General features: G+C 36.0%; 1 protein-coding gene across 1 annotated transcript in view; it reads left to right on the top strand.

The window, feature by feature from the left end:
* The window catches only part of NFXL1 (nuclear transcription factor, X-box binding like 1), a 47,258-nt gene that overhangs the window by 2,171 nt on the left and 18,328 nt on the right, over positions 1 to 26,759 (top strand). The window contains exons 3-17 of the mRNA XM_076336203.1: positions 4 to 113; positions 2,315 to 2,448; positions 4,148 to 4,326; positions 4,494 to 4,655; positions 4,761 to 4,861; positions 6,104 to 6,218; positions 6,571 to 6,695; positions 7,406 to 7,528; positions 8,914 to 9,004; positions 12,523 to 12,643; positions 13,292 to 13,448; positions 14,204 to 14,295; positions 17,179 to 17,200; positions 23,481 to 23,621; positions 26,124 to 26,290. Of these exons, the coding sequence (XP_076192318.1) occupies positions 4 to 113; positions 2,315 to 2,448; positions 4,148 to 4,326; positions 4,494 to 4,655; positions 4,761 to 4,861; positions 6,104 to 6,218; positions 6,571 to 6,695; positions 7,406 to 7,528; positions 8,914 to 9,004; positions 12,523 to 12,643; positions 13,292 to 13,448; positions 14,204 to 14,295; positions 17,179 to 17,200; positions 23,481 to 23,621; positions 26,124 to 26,290 (1,840 nt within the window). The remainder of the gene's footprint in view (positions 1 to 3; positions 114 to 2,314; positions 2,449 to 4,147; positions 4,327 to 4,493; positions 4,656 to 4,760; positions 4,862 to 6,103; positions 6,219 to 6,570; positions 6,696 to 7,405; positions 7,529 to 8,913; positions 9,005 to 12,522; positions 12,644 to 13,291; positions 13,449 to 14,203; positions 14,296 to 17,178; positions 17,201 to 23,480; positions 23,622 to 26,123; positions 26,291 to 26,759) is intronic.

Genomic DNA, 26,759 nt, shown 5'->3' with positions numbered 1-26,759 from the left:
AAGATGGAGATGCAAGTGAACTGGAACGTACAAGACAGTACATGAATGAAGCTTTTCAGTCGGGGGCTATGACGTGTCTGATCTGCATTGCTTCAGTTAAAAGGAACCAAGCTGTAAGTATTTTGCAATAGTCTTTTAGAATGAAGCAAATATAACTGTCTGAATAACTTGCGTTTAATTATATTACTAAGGTAATTCTTGGGATTGATAGTTTTAAAATGATAGAGTACTAAATGCAACATTGGGCATCTCTGGATTTTTCAAACACTTGAAGAAATAAGTGCTTATATATATGTAGCTTGTAATCAGAATATGTATTTTTTGACATATGTTTGTTATCGTAATGTAAAATAGTTATTTTTAAATTTTAGAGAGTAGCAGATGAAAAAAAGAAGTGCAGGAAGGCCAGTGCTTACAATGGTGTATTCAATAAAACTGTGTTGTAGCAAACACTAAAGCAAGAAATAGTAGGAAGTCAGGAAATATTCTTGTTAGATTTCTAGCAGGGGAGCTAAGATAAACTTCGCTACCCCAAATGCTGATCAGGTGAAAGAGAAAGGTGGCATGTCTGAGGAGCTTGTCTGAATTCATATAGGTACATTTTTCATGGGAGAGATTTCAGGACAAACCTTTTTCACTTTTATGTATCAACTTCCTTTTGACGTTGACAGGCCCAACCCTGTTTCTGTTACAGTTACTTGAATCAAATACATGTTTGCAACTGTATGTTTAACATTAAAAGAAAAAAAGCGCAGAAAATCTTTAACTTCTTATGCTGGATGTACATGGACTACAAGTATCCAATGAAACTGTAGTCATTAACTTTTTTTTAGAAAGAAATGCAATATGTTTTGTATGAATTCTTAACATATTTAATCCGTATTTTTTCAGACCTTAACATATATGTTTAGCTTGATTTTAAAGTTCTGTGTCTCTTGATAGAGTTAATCTCATCTCAGCCCAAGTGAGATGATTTGGCAACTTGGAAGTCTTCTTTTATAACCCAGTGGTTTGTTAGTTATCTTGAATCTGTAACGTTTTAGCCAAGTGTGTTTGTTAACTTAACATCTCCTGTTTAGCTTTAGTTCTGGGCAGTTAGTTACTGTACTTTCAGAAACTTATGTCATTGACTTTGTCCTCTATAAGTTAATGGGGAAATTCTCCTTGTTTTCACAGTATAATTTTATAACAATGCCATAAGTTATTAAAAAAAATAAAGAAGTTCAAACTTAAATTTTCTGCTGCATTTCTCTTACCAAATTGTTATAGTCATTCTAAGCTGACAATTTAAGACATCAATACGTGGAAAGTACCAAAGTCATAAAACTGCATTTCTGTTATTTAAATTGCTTTCCAGCAGCAGGCTGGTATTCTAAGTAAAAGCTTGTGACTTCACTCCAGAACTGACAAAGAGAAGTACACTGGGAACAAGAACATAAAGGTTTAGTGATGGAGACAGGATACTGGCAAAATCAACTTTCTCTTAAACACATTCGCTTTTAATTCTGTTCTGTTTTATACCTCTCTTGCTCTTTGAACAAAAGACACTATGTTGAAAGCCACACTTCTAATCAAATCTTTTTCTTACTAGCGTTGTATGTAAATCCTAAAGTTTGGAAGGGGGAAAAAAATCATTTTAGTACTTTTACTACCAAGATGTCTAGAGACCTAGAGTATGGGACAGGGAGAGAGGTGGAGGGAGAGCTGGGCTTGTTTAGTCTAGCAGAGAGGAGGCTAAGGGATGATATGATTGCAGCCTCTGTCTACTTGGAGTTGTGAAGGTGGCTAAAGCCAAAGTCATCTTTGTGGTGACAGGTGGTGTAATAAGGTGCAATGGCACAAACTGGGGCCTGGGAGGTGCAGATGGGTACTAGGAAGGTAGTATGACACTTGGAGCAGGTTGCCTAGGATGGTTGTGGAGTCCCCATCCTTCAGGATTTTTCCAACTTTGCTAGGCAAAGCTGTAACTGAACTGAGCTAAGTTGGCAATAGTCCTACTGTGGGCACAAGGTTATGCTACATGACGTCCAACAGTGTGTTTAAATCAACATTTCTGTGATTATATGAGTATTTTGGGCTCCACAAGCCTTGGCAAAAACTTCCCACAGCAGCAGGAAAAAAGATTATAGGTATGAATCTGTAACAGTAAAACTGCCTGTATTAATCTAACAATAGGTATAATCTATCTTTGGAAACCCACTTTCTTAAATGGAAAAATAGCAAGCTTGTATGTCTTTAGATATTATGGATGTTCATCAATGGAAACAGAAAGAAACCTAATATAAAGCAATTGGCACTTGTATCTGCTCTCTAGGTCTGGAGCTGTTGTGGATGCTTTTGTATATTTCACCTGGTGTGTATCCAAAAGTGGGCCAAGGACAGCCTTTTCCTTGTGTCTTCTCCTTTGACGGATGATGATTTTGGGAAGAAAGATCATCCCTGGCCATGGTGAGCTCTTCGTGGTACACTTACAAAGATACTTTTATTGTGAAACATATGTGAACTGGAGTTACTTTAGAAAGGAATGGTACTTGTAAACAACATGCACACCAAAATAGTTTAGAAGACTGACTTTTCTACTGTTTTTCTGAATTATTTTTAAGTTTTCATTAACATGATTCAGGAATATTTCATAGTGATATTAAAAACCTGCTGCATCAAATTTGTTTTAACCTCTGAGAAGGTAACTTATCTATCGTCTGTCTCGGCTTCTAATATTTATTTCTGAATGGCTTTACATATTTATCACTTTTAAAATTGGCACTGTGAAATAAATTTAAAAAAAACAGTTGTAAAATAGCAAGATTTAGGGATTATTTTTTTTTTAAGTCTTTGTATAACTCAAGCATTAAAGCCAGTCTTACAGTTTTACGTGACATTGTATAAAGAAGAAGGTAATATTGTGGCTGCATGAATAATGAAGCTTGCTTTTTCAGTAGGTTTGTGTCTGAAAGTTCAGTCAAGGTTTCTCTGTGCATGTTTGTTCTATGCTTTATTTGCCCACCTACTTTTATGTGAAAACTTTTAGTAATATTTTTCAGACACGGTCCTCTGTCAAATTTGGTTGAAAGTGCCTGGTAGATTCAAAAGCGCCTGGTAGATTCAAAAGCTCTATTAATGTGGGATCTCGGAGAGCAGGTTTGCTTAGGAAATCGGGTATAAAGTTGTTGGCTTGCAGCGTCTCAAGTTGATAATGCCTATTCTACTACAAACTAGGTTTGTGTTTAAGCATAATGTTTATAATGAAAAAATTTCCAGGCGAATGGTATTTATTTAACATTTAAGTACATGATAAAACTGTGCAGTCACCATGAAGACATGGTTTATGGCCTGTAATGTATTATATAAGGGCAAATTGACATTTTATTTGATAAAAATGAGTACATAGGTCTTTCAAAGCCTCTATTCTTCTCTGAGGAAGAGCTCCTTGTCTGTTGTCTTTTCCCAGTGGAGCCAGAAATGGGAGCTGCTTTGTTTCTCCTTCCTTATGTTGCCTCCCTCATCCATGGCTTGCACCTGAAAGGCTTTAGGGCTTGTGGCACTTGCAAGTTCCAGACCTTTGGTGCCATCTATCTTAAGGAGTAATGTATTTTTTAATATCTGACACCATCAAGGATAACAAATTAAGGTGTGCATCTTATAATATCTAAGATGCTGAACTGATACAATCTAAAATATTTCAGATAAAATTTTAAATATTGTGCATAGCTTTAATAGCATCACTAAATCTTGTTTTACATAGCTTATAAATTGCTACTGGTAAAACCCTGTTTTTCAATCTCTTTTTTTTTATTTGTTCTGTTTAGGTTGTCTCCTTGTTGCATACATTTCTTTGGTATTACATAGAAATTGTTCTGTATGCTTGCTACACTGAGTTTTTTTGTATATATTCTTAGAGAAAAAAGATTGCAGTGATAGGACAATTCCTTAGACATTATAATGAATATATTGTAAAATCTGACATATAGCAAGACCTTTACTGTATATTATAAATTTAATTATGTTGTTATTGGTTACAGTATTTGAAAAATGTTAATTGGTAGCCTGGTAACAGTCTTGGGAAACTGAAATGATAAAAACTGCTTTTCTTTTTAAAAAATTCTTCAAAAAATTGATTTTCTTTCACTCCTTTTTTCCCATGTTGTAGTCCAAAATGTAGGTTTGAATACAAACGGTCTGAAACTCCCAGTAGATATTATTGTTACTGTGGAAAAGTGGAGAATCCAACACTGGACCCATGGCTGGTACCTCACTCCTGTGGTCAGATATGTGAGAGGGAATTCAAACCTTCTTGTGGTCATAAATGTTTGCTGCTTTGTCATCCAGGTAAATCCATTGCGTCTCTTGGTTGTGTGACCTGTATTTATGTAGCTGTTACATAGTTTTATTTAAAATCTGCTAACTATATTTAACATTCTCAGAATAAACCAGATGTAGTCAAGGCTGCATTTGCTGAATGGCCATTAGTGAGATATTCTTTTTCCTGTACTTAGGACCCTGTCCCCCTTGCCCAAAGATGGTCACAACAACCTGTCACTGTAAGAAAGCTAGACCAGTGCCCCGAAGGTGCAGTGCCAAGGAATGGTCATGTCGCCTGCCGTGTGGACGAACATTGCTGTGTGGACAGCACGCTTGTGAGAATTCCTGTCACGCAGGTAGACCTGCCTTCTTAAACTTCAGAGGAGTAGTTGTTTTAACTGTTAAGATACATCATTCTTTTGCAATTCCTACTCTCAATGTCACTTCGCAATTACATACAGGAGATTGTCAGCCTTGTCCACGAGTTAGTAAACAACGATGCATCTGTGGAAGACAGACAGCAGAAAGACTTTGTGCAAGTCCTCAGTGGCAGTGTGATCAGGTATGTTGAAGCTGTGCTTTTTAGCTTATTTCTCATCTTTATAAAATTTGATTGCTCAGTGCATTAAGGATTGGAAAAACTCATTTAGTAAGAAAATAATTTTATTTTTTAGGTTTTGAAAGTGCAATCAAAAATGTAAGCAGCAGTGTTTGAGAATGGATCTACTTGGTGGCCCAGTTCATTTCTGACAGTAAATGTCACTGTTCTGGAATTGTGCTAGGGTTAAGATAGCAGTGAATTTGACCTTGTATATTCTATTTTCTTGTACTTGAGGTTGAAATTTCAGCTGCTATCTTCAAAAACAAGCATGAAACCACAGCTTAGTAGATAAGAGTTTCATGCTTATTTACTTCTAGTGACTGTAACAGAATGAAAGCTTTGTGATTCGTTCTTTGAACTGTATTTGCAGCTCATTCTTAGGACCAAGGCTATGGATTGACAGACTGTAAAAAATAAAAATAATTTAAAAAATTAAGTGGCAGGGGGGAGGTTGCACCAGGAGGTACTTGGTCATTACGATCCCAGTAAGAACGGCACTCAGCTTCTGTAAAGTATCAATTAAAATGCGATTTATTTCAGCCAACACTCCAGAGAAAGGGAGTATAATATAAATAATAGTATGGCCCTTTTAGATGCTGGGAACCCCAAGCTGTGCAGCACTGAATGGGACCCTGATCCACGTGCAGCATGCAGTGCAGACCCCATCTGTAGAAAGGGTTACCCCATTTTGGTCATTGAAGCTATTGTAGGATTTTGTTACAAGAAAGCAACTCTGTTCATAATTTCTACTGTCAAACATAAAGGATGTTGAGATGAGAACTTCTTGCTGCACTTTTAGATAAAGGCAAGGACATGCAGGTGGCATAATCACTGGTACCAAGTGGGAGCTGCCTCCAATCTCCTCTGCCACAAGAAGTTTATCCTGTGGCCAAGGGATACGTGCAGCACAACACAGGCCTGAAGGCCAAGCTGTACGTGCAGCATGACACAGGCCGGGGAGTACTCAGGTTAACTGTTACGTGAACCACTAACTCCTCAATATACAGTGGTCTTCCAGTCAGGATCACTGCAGGGGTGATCAGTTTTATTTGGTGAACTCAGTGAATATAAGATTAACAAAATTCAGGAAAAAGTTAAATTCCATCCAGACATCTCCCACCCCTAGTTTTTCCCCTTGGGTTGCTTTGTCTTGTTATGTAGTTCTGTTACATTGCATTCACTTGGTTTCTCCGAGTTATCCAGGTGTGTGGGAAACCTTTGCCTTGTGGTAATCACACATGTGAACAAGTTTGTCATGCTGGTCCCTGTGGAGACTGTCCTCGTTCTGGGAAAAGGTCCTGTCCATGTGAAAAATCAAGTAAGCTGCTTTTTTTTTTTTTTTTCCCCCAAATAGGATAAATAAAGAAAAAAAGTCATCCAGTCTTTGACAGTCAGTAGTTTAGGTTAATTCTGCAGGGCAGGATCCATAAAAAGTTCTTACAAACGGTGAACTGTGACAGCTTGTATTAACTTTTTTGATTAATTCTTCCAAAGCTTTATTTAGTACCAGGCGTTTAATTGGCGATGTGAATAATTGAGTAATTCTAGATAAGCTTTTAAAAAAATGAGAGAGAATTGGCATTTGAAGTCATATCACACAGTGCATTTTTTTCCTAAATGTTTTGGCTTTTTTTCTAAATGTTTGCTTGTATTTCTCTTTCTTCATCTAGGGTTTACATTGCCTTGTACAGAAGATGTGCCCACCTGTGGTGATAGTTGTGACAAAGTTCTGGAATGTGGCATCCATAAATGTTCACAGCGCTGTCATCGAGGTCCCTGTGAAATATGCAGACAGGTTAGTCTTACTGTAGCAGGCTCACATTTCGTTAGGGTTTTTAAACACTATATGCCTGGAACAGGCATAGTCTCCTAAGGAAAATGAAGTCATACCTATCACAAAATCTATGACTTTCTGTTCATTAAAAGCAACACATTTTTTCCCTATTCCTCCCCTGCCCCAGCACAATTCTGAATTAATAGTTGAGCATTATGTATCTGAATTGAGGCATGGGTGAGGGTTTTATTGTTTTGGGTTGTTTTTGTTTTGGTTTTTTTTTTTTTAATTAATTATGCCATAAAGGCACTTAATTTTTTCCCCAGCTCTTCTAGCTTCCTTGCTGCTTTGTTTTATGCTATTTCTTCATTAGTGAAATGGAAGATGCTGTAACATAACATTATTTCCCTGTTAGTAAGAAAATAATATTTTGCAATATTGTATCAAGAGCAAAAGCCCTTGAAGTGGCTTTCCTCTTGGTGAGACCAAGGCTACAGTGAGGTGTCATCTAGAGCACAGCGTTTGCAATACCGACACAAGGTCCCCAAGTAGTTATTGCACAGATAGGTAATCTGCTTCGAGCATGTGATATACTTCCTGTTGTGATAGAGCATTGTAATGTTACTCTCCCATGAACTTTTCTTTACAGCTAGTAGTAGAACACTTTATTTTCCACTTTTTTTTTTTTTTAATTAAAAATACCCTGCTTTTTCCCCTATCTTGCTGCCCAGGAAGTTGAAAAACAGTGTCGCTGTGGAAAGCACACTAAACGCATGCCATGTCATAAGCCATATCTGTGTGAAACAAAGTGTACTAAAATTCGTGATTGCCAAAAGCACCAATGTAGGAGAAAGGTAAGTGTCCAGAGATGATCTTTCTCAAATGTATTGTTTAGATAACTTTTTTTTTATTTAGATAATATTTTATATTATATATAAATCACATCAATCTCTTGTTCCACCTCATGTTATTGTATAGAAAGAAGAGTTTTCTTCAGTGTCATTCAAAGTAGTTTGCAGTGTACCAGAATTCTCTGAACAGCATGTCACCAAGAAAAACTCAGTGGCCTTAAAAACTGGGAGGGGATTTTGACAACTTTCCGGTTCCAGAAGGCAGTTTTGCTTTCAGAGACTTGAGTAGTTACTGATACTTTATGCATTCCTGAGTAGTTAAATCCATTTATTTTCTTACTTTGTAGGAAGAGCTGGGAATATCTCATAACTTTGTAAGGGACATACTCTTATTTTTGACAATGCAGCATTCCATCCATCCCACCTTCTACTATGCATCACTGCAAAGAGCAGTGGTCTGACAATTAGGAATTTGGGTTTTGTTTCCTTTCTCATTTGAAGTCAGAGGAATGACTGATAGCTCAGACATATCTTTTCAGTTTATTGATTCAAGAAGGCCTGAAAGTTGTCTGCTATGTGTGAATTAAGGCATTACGAAAGTTGGACTTATTACCACAAAGAAGCATGAAAAATACAGTTTTATTCTTAGGTATTTTTGAGTATTATTATTATTACAGTGAATTTACTTTATGTGAAAAGATGGCAAAACAAGTAAATGCAATCTTGACATCTTTAATTTATGCTAAAAAAATCCAGGTTTCTCTTCCTAATTGGCATCCTTCCTTATACAGTTTGGAAGGAGGGTACCTTTCAAGTTAATAGAAAAGATGGGGTTCTCTCCTGACCTGGCATCCACCAATGTGGTGGTGGTGTGAGGTTCTGATTCTTCCACATCACTACTTTATATAAGAACAGAAAGTAGGTAACTGATCCTAAAGTTATCTGACCTTTACTGCAAAGGTAAAAGGTGTTCAAAACACTTTTGTGCCAGGGACGATATAGTGTAAAAGTGGAAGAAATTGCAGAGTAATGGGGAAAACTGTTGGATATCATATGTGTAATCTTCTGAAATTATTTTGGATTAAAATATTATAAGAATTTGAACTTTTAAAATGTTCTTATGCTTTTTGGAAGCCCTCTGCCTTTTTAGTGCATTGAAATGATGCTTTCAAATGTGTGTTTTCTTGTTATTTTATAATTTGAAATTTTTAAAACATCTTTACAGATGACCTCCTTTCTATACCTGGCATGAATTTGAGGAAATTTGACTAAATTGCATGAAAATTTTTTTTAAGAAGTATTAAAAAAATGAGATAGTAGAAGAGGGCAGATTTATACCAGAAATGTCTAAGTTTTCAGTTACATAGAGTATATATTTTTTTTAATAGTGCTGTCCTGGAAACTGTCCACCTTGTGATCAAGTCTGTGGGCGGACTCTAGGCTGCAGAAATCATAAATGTCCTTCAGGCTGCCACAGAGGTAAGAATAGGTGAAGGATCCCTGTAGTGACAGAATACTGTTTATTTTTGCTAAACTTTGTGCTTGCATGACTCTGTGAGGTGCTTAATGAATTCTCTCCCTTATTGCATGCGGGCATTTTGCGGGGGCAGTGTGTTTGAAAGATTTTTAGTGCTGGTTAGAGCTTACATAATGACAACCTGAGTTTTTACCTGGTAATTTTGCGTAGCATTGTTCCTCTGAAAATACTCTGTCCCCTTTCCAGCTGCTTAATTCAAAATCCATGGCTTGACTTTTTTCCCCAGATAATTCTGTTCACTGAATATATGTAACAAAGTCCAACTACAGATAGAAATGGCTGTGCTGGTTGAGTCTGGATGGTTTTTAAGAATCCTAGAATACAACGTGTGATACAAGTGGGCTTAAAAAAAAGTTGATGGAATTTGAATGTATATTGGTATCTTACTGGTAAAAGAGAAAATAAGAACTTGTTACTGACTATGTGAAGGATAACAAAAAAGTTTACTTCTGTGCCCTGTGACCTTGGTTAAAAAGATGCTGAAAACGGCCAAGATTACCTGGCGGCTTTTATCCTGGCCAATTGCTTGGTAAGGGATTAAATTGGAATGATTGAAAGAGTGGCTGTCCTCTCAGCAATTTTCCCCACAGAAGCTGCTGCCCTGCTGAAACAGCAGCTGAGTAGCCTATGTAATTTCCCTTAGTATTCTGGACTATAGATTGCAACAACTCAGGAAATAATTCACAACTTGTTCAGCTAATCCTACTTTTGAGGCAGTGATTCTTAAGAGGACAGGACAAGTAAATGTGTGTCGTGGTTTAACCTCAGTTGGCAACTGAGCACCACACAGCTGCTCGCTCACTTCCCTCCCCCCCCACCCCCATGGGACGGGGGAGAGAATTGGAAGAGTAGAAGTGAGAAAAACTCGTGGGTTGAGATAAAAACAGGTTAATAATTGAAATATAATAATAACAATAATAATAATAATAATGTAATAATAATAATACATAAAGCAAGTGATGCACAGTGCAATTGCTCACCACCTGCTGACCGATGCCCAGCCAGTCCCCGAGCAGCGGTCCCCCCAGCCAGCTTTCCCCAGTTTATGTACTGAGCATGACATCACATGGTATGGAATGTCCCTTTGGCTGGTTTGGCTGTGCCCCCTCCCAGCTTCTTGTGCACCTGCAGCCTTCTCAGTCAGTAGAGCATGGGAAGCTGAAAAGTCCTTGACTAGTGTAAGCACTGCTTAGCAACAACTAAAACATCGGTGTGTTATCAACATTGTTCTCATCCTAAATCCAAAACACAGCACTGTACCAGCTACTAGGAAGGAAATTAACTCTATCCCTGCCAAAACCAGGACAACGTGGTAGTTGTCCCAGTTAGCCTGCTATTAAATCTGTCACCACAAACTAGTGGTTTGTTTTTTCTCTGTTAACCGTGCCCCTTATCTTCTTCCCCTTCCTTTCTTCTCCCTCCCCTGTACCCCTCCAAAATCCTGGAAATACATAATTTTTTTTTTTTGTACTGTTAGGAAAAAACTGGTAACATTGTTTTTCTGCATTAGTTTGGTTGATAACTAAATCATAGAATAAAATTCTGGTTGGAAAACTAAGGAGCTAATGCTGCATTATAGGATAAACTTTTACATTGAATAGCTGTTTATATTTGATACTGCTTGCATCTTACAGCCTGGCTAAAAGTGACAATGATTTCTAATAACTAACAGCAGTGTAAAAATAATAAAGCAGTGCCTATAAGAAAACAAAAATGAACTTTGAGAATGTAAATATCAAATATATACATGTTAAAGTGTATGTAATTTATCAAAACAGAGCTAACTCTTGCCAAAAGTTGCATCTAATGAAGCTAATAACTATGATATCAGATGATAAATTTAGAAAAACAAATAACTTGTGTGCTTTAACAAATTACAATCTAGTACAATTTGTCATATCTTGTCAAAATATTTGAAAATATTCCTAATAAAGGCAATGATTTTGATTTAAAATATTTATATTCATGTGTTTCTCCTTATACACCAATATTTTAATAGCTGCTGAAAGTTATGATTAATTATTTTACCTTCAGTATGTAATACCAGGTCAGGTTAATTTTGCAGTGATCTGCCAGATCTCAGTGACCACTAATTTTAAAGGAAATAGTACGCCTCCTAGAACGTAACTTGCCATATCAGGTCCTTTAAAAGGTACCTGATCTCAGAATTATTAGAGGTTGCTAATAATAAGCACTTGGCCTTTAGCAGGGGTTCCTGGAAAAAGGTAGCTTAATCTATTCTGTTTGTGGTTTGATTTTTACATATCTCTTTTTCTTAAGTATTTAATCATGCTTGCTGAAATTTAGAATGTATTGCCAGGGAATAGAAATGTTTTCTTTCCTACTGTAGTACATTATAACACTTGATTTGAGAACAGTGTGCTCTCACCTTAACTGCAGGCTTATATGCGATCTGTGCCCTTTCATCTTTTTGAGAATGTAGGCAGTCTTCGTTAATAGACCATTTAAGTAAATTGTACACATTAGCCACTCTGGGCAGCATAGCTTTAGACCTTCAGTTTATTTTGTAAAAGTAGCTGTTTATGTGTGCTGATAATATAGTATAATTTAATTTCCTTTGCAATATGAAGACTGTATACTTCCATCCTTTTTTCTTCAGCAGCCTTTTGTCAATGAGATCTGCTTCTTGAAGTGTTTCTTCTCAGATCCTGCTAACAAGTCATAATTGCTTACCAAGTTGTGGTGTCATAACGCTTTCAAAGCATTGCTTTCTTTAAAGTTTCAGAATGCAACATGATTAGTAAGCCAAAATCCCATGTCTAAATTTGCTTTTTTTAGAAGATGCATATTCTTACTGTTAATTACTCAATAATAAAACTTAGCAGTTGGCACTTGATAAAGAAATAGTGTGGGAGAGTTATAAATGAAAACATAGATATTTTACGCATCTCTTTTTTTTAAATATAGCAGGTTAGTAGCATGAGTAACTTTATAAAGGAGGAGGGTCTTTTCAAAAAAGCATTAATTATACATAGAGGATGAACATTTCTTTAATATAGTACAAAATCTGCAAAACTTTATTGTACCAGTTTTTCAATGTCTCTTTTCTGTCTTTTGAATATAGATGAAAGATGACATGTCATCATATGTATGTAAGACTGAAATATAAATAGCAAGTATTTAAGTGTTGTGTGATCCAAATGACTGCGCTTTAATAATGCTGACTTCTTTTTAAAATGTGAGAGGGATTGTTTCTAACTTGATACTGGTTAACAGCTGTGGAATAATCAAGATTATTATTACTATTCTTTAAGAATGGTGAAATTCTCTTTCCCAAGAGGGATTTGAAACTAAGCAGAAATAAAAAATTAACAGCCATCTATTATTTAGGTCAAACAGGACAACTATACCATGTGCATATTCAGAGTTATGTTAGTTACTGTTTTTTATAATCAGTAGCTTATTCAGATTATCATACTGTTAATATATTTATTTTTAGGTAGTTGTAATCCATGTCCAGAGACTGTAGATGTGAAATGTAATTGTGGAAAAACTGTCATTAAAGTGCCCTGTGGCAGAGAACGCACCATCAAACCTCCCAAATGCAAACAGCTGTGCAGGTCAGTATAGAAAGTGTGTGTGTTTCTAGTTCTTCAGTGGAGTTTAAAGTGTCCTTAAAGAAAGTAGTAAAATATAACTCTAAAAGGCAAAAATTATTCCTTTAATATGATTACAGATATTACTTCTGAGTTTTCTGCATTCTTGACTACGCAGATGGAGATTAGCAATAATCCTCCCTATAAGACACCTCTTTGGTGCTGTGGTTTCATGAGCAGCTTGCTGCTGTCAAAGGGGAGGTTCTGTCCCACCAAGCACTTCTAATTCTGTAGTCCCACTCCCTTCTTCAAGTCATCTCTGGTATGTTTTGAAGTACCTCCATGAGGCAGTTTACCTAGAAAACTTGACTAGCAAAAGAAAAAAAGAAAATATTTTCTGCTGGGGTATAGCAAAATTACTTAGCGCAGAGTAGAATTAGAATTGAAATAGCTGTTTGAATATACAAACCCAACTTTGATTTTAATTTAATTTAGAATTCCTGTATAATTTTACTGTCATATTAACCACTGCTGAAGGTGAGAAGTAAACTCATTTAAAAAAAAAAAAAAACTTGTTTGTCTCAGTTCTTCATATTTTGAGCATAATTGTCCAGTGACTGTAACTTCATATTTCTTGCTGTCATATTGATTCATTCTTGGATTTTACTTCAGTCGACCACCTACCTGTCACCACTCTACCCAGGAGAAACACTATTGTCACTTCGGTCGGTGTCCTCCGTGTCGTCAGTCCTGCCAGAAAACGTTAATGTGTGGTCATTTGTGCCCTGTTTCCTGCCACGACGAAGCACTTGTGAAGCAAACTGGCTTAGTAAGTAAATAGTGAAAAATGGTGTGTTATTTGTGTTCTGAGGAATGAGCAACAGTTGTTTGACCTTAGTCTTGTGTTGGAGGCTTTTGGAGTTCAGGGTATACAAGTAATCAAGTAGGGAGATATGCATAGTGCTTAACCGAGAAACTAAGCGGTTCGAGCTCCTTTGTTGCAATCTAATTAATTTTGTAATACATATAATTGAATGTGCAGTTTTCAGCAGTTATAGTTACTCAAGAAATTACAAGATTTTTGTTAGAGTTGTATTACAAATGTTTAATTTCAAATGTAAGCAATTACTTTTAACATAAAAGCAAAAAATAAATTTTATCTCTGATATTTACTAAACTATCAAAATTTGCACAAGTTAGAACTGAGAAATTGTTTGGCATCTTTAAACATGACACATGCATGCACTGCATGATGATAATTTCACTTGTTTAGTAATTGAAATATTTTTATATTTTTACCTCTATTAAATGCTTAGAATAATTTTGCTGGTTTTTTGTTTGGCTTTGTGCTTGATTTTTAGCATTAGGGCCACAAGTCTTCATTTTCCTATCCCTAACCATGCTAAGGATGAAATTGTAATCTTTTGTATGTAGGGGGTGTTGATATTTCCATTAGTAAAATGTTAGTTACTAGAAAGTGGATTTGTTAGAACTGGGATCTCTTTAGATGATATGTTTGTTTATGGTCAAGCAGATCGTTCCAATTGTGTTTTGTATTCAACTACTGTTGTCTTTTGCTCTCAGCATCAGTCTGCAGGTCCTTGGGAACAGCCGTCTGAGCCAGCTTTTATTCAAACTGCATTACCATGCCCTCCCTGTGAGGTTCCTATACCAGTGTAAGTATTAAAAAAGAAAACAAATATGTTTGTTGTTTTCCTTTGGTATGAAAAGAGATTTTTTTTCTTTTTATACTGTTGTAGAGATGGACATGAAAATAACCATCTTTTCCTCTTCAGATGCAATGAGCCTATGTGAACACCACTCTCATAAAACTGGGAGCATTGGTGGTTGTTTAATAGACATTTTTGTAGTGTATGCTCACTGTATGAAAGGACTGATAGTGTTAGTAAAGATTGATTTTTCTAATACATGTTGTGCGCAATGCTATCTTAAAAAAAAAAAAATGAAAATTGCAAAGACAGCCATTGTAGGGCACATCTCCTAGTTCCTCTGAATTCCAACCTCAAAATCACCTCCTTTAGTCTGAAGACTCCTCTCCAGAGGAGGAAGGAAAGGAGAAGGATACCATACTGGAAAAGTTGTGCTTAGTTTTCTAACTAGAGGAAGCATCGTTACATTTCATAGTGCTTGGGGCAGATTAAGGTTCTATTAGCGTTAGATCACATTAATTCTGGAATATCCTAACCCTTGATTGATCTTTGCAACTGTAATGTTCTTTTTTCTTTTTTTGTTTTAAATGAAAGTGATACGAGAGAAGTTTCCTGAATTAACAAAATAATAATAGTAAACAAAACCATAAAGTAATGTGTTGCTACAAAGCAAAATAACTGATGCCTAAGGCTTTTAGAATCATTGCTAAAACAGTGGCATTTAAACGAATATGATAATGGAGAATAGTTTAAATAATCCTATTCTGTATGGCTGGATGTTAGTGGGGATTCCATCCTTCACCACTGAGATTTTGCAATACTTTTTGATGTTTTTTCTAATAGTTTGGTATCTTTGAACATGAGCAGTCAGAGATTTGGAATGGAACGTATTCGGTGTGTGTTTCTGTAAATAATTAAAAGAGAGTTTCTGGAAAATTACTTGCTCTGTTAATTTCACAGAACCATTGAGGCTGGAGGGTACCTTGGGGTGGGGTCATCTAGTCCAGCCTCCTGCTAAAAGCAGATCAACACTGAATTCAACCAATTTGTTCCAGCTTTGTCCAACTGGACCTTGAAAACCCCCAAGTACATTGATTCTGCAGCCTCTCTGGACAGCCTCTCAGTGCTTGATTATACTGATTTCTCCCCCCACACTGTGTATCCAGTCAGAACCTTCCTTGTTTAAGAGTATGGTTGTTGTCTCTTACCTCCCTGCTATGAACTTCAGTAAGGAGCCCAGCTTCATCTTCTTGGTAACTTCCCCTTAATGCTGAAAGACTACTATTATATCCCCAACCTGCAGTCCCCAGCCTGCAGTGTTGCTGGGATTTAGTTAGTCCCAGGTGCAGGACTTTGCCTCTGCATTTCGTGAATTTCCTCTCAGCCTATTCCTCCAATCTGCCTAGATCCTTCTGAATGGCTGTTCTGGTTTCGGCAGGGATAGAGTTAATTTCCTTCCTAGTAGCTGGTACAGTGCTGTGTTTTGGATTTAGGATGAGAACAAAGTTGATAACCACCGATGTTTTAGTTGTTGCTAGGTAATGCTTACACTAGCCAAGGACTTTTTAGTTTCCCATGCTCTACCGACTGAGAAGGCTGCAGGTGCACATTCCCTGCCCTCGAATGTATTGATTGCACCGTCCTTTAGCATTGTCTGCAAAATTGGTGTATTTTGTCTCTTCCAAGTTACTGCTGAAAAAAAAAATTAAACAAGATAGGTCCCAGGCTGAAGAATTCCACCTGTAACTGGTGTCCAAGCAGGATACAAACAACTAGCCACTACCCTTTGAGCCCGGTGATCCTGCCAGTTTTTCATGCATCTAGTAGTTCATCTGACACCATTACATCTCAACCTGAATGCAAGGTTGCTGTGGAGAACCTCTCATCCGCAGATTTAGTAGTTACATGGCAGAAGGCAATCGGGCTGGCTAAGCAGTTTCCCCTTGCAGTGGAACAGAAACATGCTACAATGGAATGCAGAGGTTCTAGAAGCCAAATTAACTGCTTATAGGAAGATTATCTTGGATATAATTGAGCTGTATAGAGTGAAGAACAGGCTCCTGTGCTACATCTGCTTTGTACTATATGAGGTGAAAGACTGATTGCTCGTTAATATCCTGCTGTCCTAAAGACCATTTGTACCTATTGGTAGTTGCTTTGTGTTAGAGAAATTATCAGGGATAGTTTTTGTTTTTTAAATACTCTTCTAGAAATTTTTAGGAACTGATTTACAGGTATTTTTGCTTGAATATTAATGATGTTTTCACTACTGTCCCTTGTAAGGTTTGAGTAGAGAAATCAAAATAATACTTGGGAAGGAGATGACAGGTATGAAATCAGAGGTAAAAAGAAAAAGGTACTTTTCAAAATAAATTGAGCAAAAGATTGATTTCATTTTTAGGAGATCAGTGTTTGAATGAGTCACCGTTTAATACCTTCACAATTCTGATCAGTGTGCAGTTTTTCTTTCCTAGGGATGGTAGACCATTCTAAAAGGGATAAAATAGTAAACATAAGAGTAGACTATATAGTTCTCTGAAATAACTGAAAAATATGAAGTGATATATTAGTAGAGCCAAAGGAGGAGATATTTGGAAGCAATTCAGGTAACTTTCTAAACACATTTTCTAAAATAAAAATTATTAATTTCATATACAACTATAATTAATCTGCACATGAAACACTGATTTTGGGATTGCCATCATAAAATACAGCAATCCAAACAACTGTTGAGAAAGAGAAGGCATTGATCTGCATAGATAGATGATTTTCTCTTTAGTTTGCACTTTTTAAAGCATTATTTTTGTGTGAAAAGCACTGTCACTGTTTTAAGTCCCTTATTAAAAAAATACATGTTTTCTAAATCTCTGATTTTTCTCTCTTTAACAGGGAGTGTCTTGGGCAACACGAGGTGAGTCGTGGAAACTGCCTTTTTAAGTGGAATATGAAGTATATCTCCCTTTGTCAGTCTGCAAAAAAAAAAAGTATTAAAGAGAAATATTATATGGCTTTTTTTGTATTTTAAAACCAATGAAGTACCTTATCACAAGGGCTTACGTATCAGAAGGTATTTTAGTTCCTTTTTGAAGAATACATAACTACTTGACTTCATAGAATTCTTGGACAGAAATTTAAACTCAGGATTTTTGAAGCTAGCTGTGTATTCGTGCAGTTGTTTAAATAGTGTAAATTTTTTTTGGGCGGTCTTTTTTCATTATCTACTTCTGGGTTTTTTTTCCTCATTCTATAGTTATTGTTCTCTCCCTATCACACACTTTCCTCAGTTCTCCTAGAAACTGCTGTGTTTCTTTTAAAAGGATAAGGAACATAGTGTCGTACAGAAAATTTCTCATGTGACTCAGATCTAAGCATGCATGGATGAAATCAGACAATATAGTGGAAGCTTCTTTAGTGTTACTTATTAGTTTTTCTTTTTGGTGTGCAGCCTTCTCCAGTTTTAGATGAAGTCATTGTCTATTTTGGCTTACATGAGAAGAAATCTAATTGACGCTTGAAGCTAAATAACGATCATTGTTATTCACAGTAATTTCTAAAAGTCATGAAATTTAAGATCAACTCATTTTTCTCAGTTTGAGAAGATGATTGCTAAACCAATCTTTAAAAAAAATTATTGCTATTATAGCTTTGGCAATATCTCTACTAGTAAATTTGGCATAAATTCACTATTGAAGTGCAGCTAACAATACTATAACAAACTAAGTTTCACTTTAAGCTAGTAAAAAATTCTAGAAAACAGTAAACACTTAAAAATATTTAAAGACACCCCCCTTTTTTTTTCTTTGACCTTCTGTAATAATCTTTTGGTATGTATTGTAACGGTGGCTTGATTACGTGGTGGCAACATCTACAAATGTTGTTAACAAGGTTCATATATCTGCAGTCTGTTTGTGCAGCACATTTATTAATCCAACCAAGCTGTGAATACAGCTTCCATAGAGCTATTTTGCAGCTTGTTGGTTGCTAAAGAAAAATGTGCTCTGAAAATGGATAAGAACAACTGTGCCTCTTCGTTTGTTGTTGAAATAGCTGGGGTTTGTTTTTGCTTTCCACAGTAAAATTTGCAGGTGTATCAACCAATGTTTTAGTGAGCCAATGACGTGTTTTGTGATAGGACATCTCGAATCTCACCCTAACTTTTATGAACTTATGTATAAACAAAATATAAGCTGTGGTCAATTGACCCAATATGTAACTTGCTCTAGACAATGTTACTGGGTTTGGTACTGTTCAGATGTACATGATTGTGAAGTTTATGTCCCTCCCCATAACAGAGGACAGTATGGCTGCTCTCATTAGAGGAAATGGTTCTAATTACTACATATTTATAACTACTTATTTCAGAATAATTTAAAAAAAGAAAAAATCCCTTCTCTGTTGCATACTAGTCTTAGCAGAATCAGACAATGGCTTTGGGTCATGTTTTCTGTATGGGTTAGTATAGAAAAAAAGGAAAAATCCCAGGGAGTCTATACCTAACTTTAATTATTTAAGTTTATTGATACTATATGATATTCTAGATTAAACATTTCTTCTGTCAGCCAGCAGAGCGCAGTGCTTCCTTCCTGCTGAAGTTTAGCAGTTTCTGGAGTGGAATGAAGTGTCCTAATCTCTGAGATTTTGATAGCAGTCAAGGAAAAGAATGATTTGTTAGAGTGTGTGTGTGTGTGTGTGTGTGAGGGGGTGTTACACAGTATTTTATGTGCATTGTACATTTTTATGTTGTTCTGAGATCTCTAAAAAGAAAAAAAAAAACCCCATGTAATGTCTGTTCAGTGTTTTACAGCCACGTTGGCTCTTAACAAGTAATCTCACCTCAAAATAATTTATTTTTGTTAACAAGAGAAAACACTTGTATGTACTTATGAATACTTCCTTCCTATAGTAGTTTCCAGCCTGAGGGGATTTTCACTAGGAAATATGAACTTTTCACAGGTGATGGAAGTAGCAATTTTCTCAAGCAAAGTTCTGTTGTGAAGAGGGGCTCGTTGCTGTACTATGTTACTACTTATGTTGGACTGTTGTTATACCTCCTATAATGGAGGAGGAATAAAAGAAACAAACTAGGAAATGAGTTATAAAGACTTCTTGTATTTTACCGGGATGACTGTAGATGATGAGTAGAAGAGAGAATGAAAACAAACATCTTAGGAGTTGTATAATAAGCAAATCTACTGTCTTTACATTTTTACTTGGACAGTAATTTTGTTTAGGTATTGGAGTTGGTTGTTTTGTTGGGTTTTTTTGTGGTTTGGTTTTTTTTAATTTCACTTTGGCATTTAGTTTAAAAAGTATTTTTAAGGGATTGATTTAGTTTGAGCTCTTACATGTCTGGGTATTTAGAACAAGCAATTTCTCACTTGAAACAACAGACTTAAAATTTCTTTTCAGATTATATAATTGTATAAAATCTGTGTTCAGTGGAAGTATGATTCTACATAATGTTTAACCTAAAATAAGATTTCTTTTAGCTACAGAGTGCAGCCTTCTTTTAAATAATTTTACTGTGTAATTTTTGGATGTTTTTACTTATATTTAGAAAAAATAACTCTTCATTCTTCGATTTGTAGGTGCTTAAAAGTAGCTCTCAATTTTGTTTCAGGTTGTAGATCAGAAAAATCACCTATCATCAACAGTTGCTGCCACCCCAAAATGAAAACTTGATGTTTTACTTTGAACTGCTATAAGCATTGGCATTTCATAGCAGTAGCATAGATGTGCTCTTTTAAAATCAAATTATGAGAGCTAATGTTTATATTCAAAATCTGTTTTTATGGGAAAACATTAATTAAAGCCCATACAAGGTAAATGAGAACAAACAAGGAAATCTTAACTGGATATGTTATTAATTTATCTGCTGTATTTAATTATCTTGTAGCTGCTTCATTTCATTAAATGTTCTAGGGGAAGGGAAACGTTCTGTTTTTGTTTCTGTGATGAATATTTTGAATATCCTGTAATATCAGTCTTGCTGTTCTCGGGCAGATAGAACTTTCTTCTTTTTTTTTTTTTTTTGGTAGGAATTTAATGCTATGTTTTATTATTCTAAATTTTTTTAGTTGTGGTTCATTTATAGGAGGAAGACCATTACTCTGCCTCTAGGTAAAATTTTATGTAAAACTTGATAAGATTCATCTTTATGGCTAAATACCTTATGAATATTTCCAAAATTTCCCTGCCCTATTGTACTTGATTTTTATTTTCATATTCCAATTGATGTATCTGTTAGTTGCTTTTATGCATTTGGGACATGTGCTGGAAAGCTTCTGAAAGTTGTCTTGTCCTTTTTTCCTTGCCTTCCTTTCCTTATCCAGTGGAAGACCTGTGGTCTGAAAATGATGCCTCATTACTTTCTTTCTCTTTCCATTCAGCTTTCATAAAATACTTCTGGTTCTCATCTGCATTCTTTATTCTTCAGCTCATCAGTCTCCTGGAGTTTGTGACTTCTTTGATATTCATCTTTGTAGCAAGAGTAGCGACCTCCATTTAGCCATTTCAGAAATGCATTCCAACTATAGAAAGTAAAACTTTTCTTTACTTTGTCCTTTGGATTTATTAGTAATATCCACAACAGATTGACTTGTCAAGAAATTGAAACAAAATTTGAAAATATAATGTAGGTTTAAATTAATTGAAATTCTTTTGGTTTTGGCTACAATGTCAACTGATTCCAGAAGACTCTTATCTTTTATTGGACTCAAGACTTGGGAAAGTCAATGAGTGGGGCAAGCTGAAGCTATGCTGGATGCAGCCAGAGGGCTGGGATGTTCTCTGCTGTTGACTGTCTGAAAGCTGCTACTGTTGTCTACTGGCTAGTGTGCTTCCCTGCCTCTGGCTTCATTCAACATTGCATCTCATCTGGTGTACTTGAGGGATGCTACCAGAAAGGATGCTCCACTTCTGCCTATGTGCTTCTGCTAATCCTCTTTAACTGGAGCTAGTGGCTGTGTCCTTATCTGATGGAAGACTAACTCTTGGTAAAGAAGTCTCATCAGCATATTGAACTGTGCAGCCATAGAGCTAGTCTGCTGTTACTGCCCTGATCTGCTGTAATTGCCTGAGCCGCAGAACCAGTAGTCATAAAAAATTGAGGGGAAATGGGGGAGCAAGGAAAGGTACAGAAGTGGGCACTGGCAGATCTTAGTGTTTAGTATACCTTTTCATTCAGTCTTTTACCTTCCATCATCCTTTGACTACTTTTGTTGCTACTGAAAGGAAGTTGTGACTCTGAGGAAGGAAGAGGAGGACGATGGAGGAGGATGAGAAGGGACAGGATATTAGGAACGGTAAAAGCTTTGGTAATTGGTGTGTGTTCGCTGGGTACAGTACTATTCTCTGCTTCAGACCCTCTTTTTATTAGGCCTATTGCTGGCTTTTGCTGTCTTGGTCAACAGAAACATAAGCCATCATAGACTGAGTTGTAGGATGTTTGCAGGGGGGAGTATGAACCAGGCATTCAGACTACTTGCTATGGTTGTATTAGTGCTTTAGCCAGACTAATGAGCTTCAGCTCTGACATACGGATGGGAGAGTAGTTGGACGTGATAGCCTCAAGGTTTTCTCCTTTGTATTCCATGCTTGATGTTCAGCCTGCCATGCAGACTACTCCTGTTCAGAGTCTCGGTGGGTCAGGATGAGGAGTTCAGAAGTCTTGTGAACGAATTGCATTTTGCAATGACTTGATGTGGAGTACAGTCTTTTTTTTTGAGTGGAGCCCGGAAAACGTTTCTATAGGCAAGTGGATTCAAATCCTACTTTGTATATTTTTGCTTTAGGATTGAGGGAAATCAACATGGACAGTGCTGAAGGGAGAATGTCCCTCGCTCTGCCCTGTGGGGGACCATCCTCTCTTCCTTCATTTCAGTTCCAATGCTCATCTGGGTGTATGGCCAATCAACTTGCAAACCTAGCAAAAGACAAGGAACTTTTTTTCTATTAATTCTTTTTCTTCCATTTTGATTAGTTGAATTGTCTTGCTCTAAAGACACATGTGTGGTAGGACTTGTTCAAAGTAAGTGGTACAAGTGTGCAATTAGTATTGTAGAGTTGGAAGAGAGAGAAGGAAGAGGTACAGTGCAAAGCTGTTCAGTCAACTTAAGTGGTAACACAAAATCACACCCTTAGTCTAGTCAAAGTAAGTTATGTCACATTAGCCTATTGTGTAATAACATCAGAAATAGTTTCTGTTTTTCTCTGCGAAATGATCATGATATTAAGGGGGAAAAAAATCAATTTTTTTGACAGCATCACAAAAAATTTTTTTTTTCATGTGAATATTATATAATGGTTGGAAAATGGGAACAGAGAGTTTGCTCTAATACTTATGATATGGAGGGACTTGTACTATTCAACTTTAGGAAAGTAACCTAGTTAACCAAGTTAGGAATTCACACTGCATTTCAGTGCCAATGAAGATTAAAGGCTTCTAAATAGATGCTCTGAATAGTACTACAAAGCTCTGTTAACTGGAGTGTTAACCTCAAATTAGAAACTACAAATATATCAGAAGACATTAAAATCCTAGTCCTGTCATAGAGACATTCTTCTTCCCCTTCCCATTCCTGGGAGGTGTATTTGATATAGTCAGTATTTGGTTTTTAGAATTTCTGGCTTGCAGGTTGTTTTCTGTTTGTAGAATTGTAAAATTTTGGGTTTATGATGACCATAACAGAATTAGCCCTGTGAAAGCAAACTGTAACTGTCTTCTGCAATAACCGTAAAGCAGTTTAAGAACCTTTAATGGAAGGCACGAGTATAATTCAGAAAGAAGGAATAAATCACACTAAAAGATTTGAGAATGTAATAGTCTGTTTAAAAAAAAAAAAAAAAGGAAGCTATGTTGCAAAAGTTAGACAGCTTGTTTAATTAATAAAGGGGGCTTTTTACCTGGCATAATCAGTGTAAAACAAATGTGTGGTTATGTTGGGATGGAAACCTAAAGTCTGTTAAAAAAAAAAAAGGTCAAATAGACATTGCACTGGTTTTCTTCTTTTAACAAAGATACTCAAGAACCAAAACTTCTCTGTAATGATGCTGTGCCTCTGTGTGTGTGTTTGTGTGTGTATATATAGTGTTGTGTATATATATGTATCACACAGTACACATGTGCAATGTGTGTATATATACACTATCTGCATATATATATTTTTTTTATATTTATTTTTAACTTCTAGGTTAGTCCATTACCATGTCACTCTGCAAATCCCTACTCATGTAAAAGACTTTGTGGGCGGCTTCTTGATTGTCAGAATCACACCTGTATGAAAGAATGTCATCTTGTAACTAAATTGAACAGTAGTGCAGATGGAAAGAAGGTAGGTTAATTTCCTTTTTGCTTTTGTTTTTGTGTATTTTATACATTGTCTTCAGTTTTAACTGGAAAATAAAGAATTTGCAGGTGGAAGGCACAGGATCTATTCCAGATTCCACTGGGAGACTTGCACGTGTTCTGTTCCCATTGATGCTGTGACATTTAGCTAATCTATATTTCTTTAGATTATAAAACTGAGACAATATTATATGTTTTGCAAATGCTACACTTTTTTGGTTTATGTTAACACACATTACTTTGTTTTCCTCAAAACCTTATTTAACACTCTTGGCAAGTCTCTTTTAAAGTCAGGTTTTGTAACTGTCAAGATGAAGTGAACTACCGATAATCCCTATATACAAATGCAGTTGCAATCTACTGGGGAAACTATTTACTGAGGAGAGCTGTAAATGGGTTGAGGAGGCTGGCAAATCTTTAGGAGAGAACACTGGAAATGTTGTAGAATAGGTGAAGACTTCTTAAAGCACTGGGGTCATATATTCGTGTTTATCAGCCTCTACTAGAAACTGTCATTTATGCGATTAAGAAGCTGTAGGTGTTAGTTGCTGAAGATAATATGAAACAAATGAAAGTAAGTACAAAGCTGAAAACTGTTCTAGTTTTGAGCAGCCAGAAAGCATATAGCTTGCGGTTTGAGAGTCAATTTGGAGGAAAACAGCTTTTTAAGTTTTTAAAGCATCACTTTAGAAGAAGTTGCAACATGGTCTCTCTGGGCATTTAGAAAACTGAGCAAACATTTAGTTGGGTACAAAACATAAATGTTATATTTTAACTTACTATTATGTTTTAATTTAAATAGGATGATTTCCCTGTGGATTTCAATCCTAGAAGTGGTCTTGTCATCTAATAACTGTATATATTGCAGTTACCGTATTATTCTATTAATGATTGTGGAACTTTTGTCTGAGGAGTATGAGCTGTTAGTGCAACTTGTGGAACAGTAACCTGCAGCAATAGAGTGATATCAGTAAGTACTGAGAGTGACAGTTGTTTAAGCGTCTCCAGTTATGACTATAAGAGGGTGTCTGCCTACTCCTTCAGGTAAACCAATTAAAATGTGAACGGGTCAGGATTATTCCTAGCTCCATTCTGAATGAGACAATACATTCTCAGAAAACAGGAGTCTATGTACATGTGAAGTATGGGTAAATCTTATTTCTCAATTTTCTTTGAGTTTTTATAAACTCAAGTTGGTTTTGACCTTTAGAGCTTTTGTTCTGTTGTTTTGATAGACTACATTGTAGGTGTAGTCAGAAAAGGGCTGATTAAATTTCTTGCTTATATGTCTGAGTAGTGATTTTTCTGTCTGGAATTTAGATTTATTCTGCATAGAATGTTGTGTTACAAAATGTTGCAGAAAGGACAGCTGTTTGCTTTTACCTACTGTTAAATTTTATATCACGGTTTTCTACATGTTTTCAGCTGCTATTGTCTTTTAGATGTGAGTTTTTGGGGGTTAGGTTTTGTAAATGATCACTGTACAAAGGTTCCTTTTTAAACTTCAGCAAAAATTGTTCAACTGTAGAAGCAGAAGAAAAGGGGACTGGAAGAAAATGGGGGAAAACTATCAAAATTTTAAATTCTTATGCCCTTATTTTGAACAGCATAAAGTGAGATGTTGGCATGGAATTAGTCCTTTTAGGGAAGCATTGTGTAGGTTCATTCTTGGATAAATTGGCTTTACTTTGAGTGACTTCTGTGAAACTGAGCATTTGAATGTGATGGTGGTTGTCAAATACTGTGCAGTGTAGGTTCAGTTGATAAATCATGTCAATCTATCTGTGTGTATTTGCAGGCTGGGGTTCTGGATGAGTTATTAAGATAAGAATATGAATAGAAATGGAACTTAATTTACTGTGCTGATGTTCATCACGTTATGCTGATGTTGATTGCATCACCTGGAATGAGAATGACACCACAGCTCTTGTAGACTGTGCAGTATATGGAGCTGAAGCAACGCCTTAGCAGCTCCCAGCATATACCTAAGCTAATACTTTTTGGAAGACTATACAAACTATCGTACACGTATGGAAATGGAATGACTTAAAGTTTGCTTCTTAAAATGAAGCAAACAAACCTCCCCACCCCTGTATTACAGAGCAGTATGTCATGACTAAAGTATTACAATAACATGGTGGGTGGTAGAAGTTAGTTCTGAATATGAAATTACTTCTTTTTCTAACAGTTTTCCACAGAGAATTAACAGGCTTAATGGCAATTTTCCAAAGCACTAATATTAAGAGATCCTTTTATGCCCAGGAAGCAAAATAGAACTCTGTCTCTTTGACCGACGAACGCTGGCATTTCTGCTTTTCTTTTAAAAGCATATTTTAATAATTATTTTTGCTTGAGGGATATCTTACTGAATAGCTGGATTCCCTTAGCAAAAACACCCCAACGTTTTCTTCTATATAAAAGCTTGTCAATGGCATCTAACAAACAGATGTTTGGCACTTTCCTTAGTACTTTGTTTTTATTTTGTTAGGCAGGTCCAGAATGTTCGCAGTGTGAAGAGGAGTGTACCAAGTCCCGGCCATCTGGCTGTCCTCACCGATGTGTTTTGCCCTGTCATCCTGGGGATTGCCCATCATGTCTCCAGATGCTTAAAATAAAGTGTCACTGCAAACTATCAGTACTGTATGTTGAATGCTTGTAAGTGTCAGAACTGAACCAAAGTTTTCATTTGAATGCTACTAACTGGAAACCATTTGAAATGTCTAGGGATGGGAGCTACTCTTACAGCAAGTTATAAGATTTCTCTGGAAGGTTACAATTTGTAATACAATGGGTTTTTTTCTATTTAAAAATTGCCAGTGTTTTATTTGGTATTGCTGCTAAAATTATTATAAATGCATGGAGTCTCGTGAGCAGAACTGGTTTTTATAATACAGTAATATTTTGAGTTATGTAAATATATAGATCAAACATGTAGTTTACTATATGTGGTTCTTTTACAGTATGTAAAAGAATTTTATAACAAGAATTAGAATTAATGTAGTTAGTGTAAAAGGTCTTTACAACTAATGTCCTTCAAACTCTAGCTGTTTTAATTGGAAAACTTCTTAGTAATCATTTGTACTCCTTTTTAATCATTTGTGTGTGTGTGGACAGAGGGTAAGCT

The sequence above is a fragment of the Aptenodytes patagonicus genome, chromosome 4 (assembly GCF_965638725.1).
Source record: "Aptenodytes patagonicus chromosome 4, bAptPat1.pri.cur, whole genome shotgun sequence".
NCBI lineage: Eukaryota > Metazoa > Chordata > Aves > Sphenisciformes > Spheniscidae > Aptenodytes > Aptenodytes patagonicus.
This window is presented reverse-complemented; position numbering and strand designations above follow the sequence as displayed.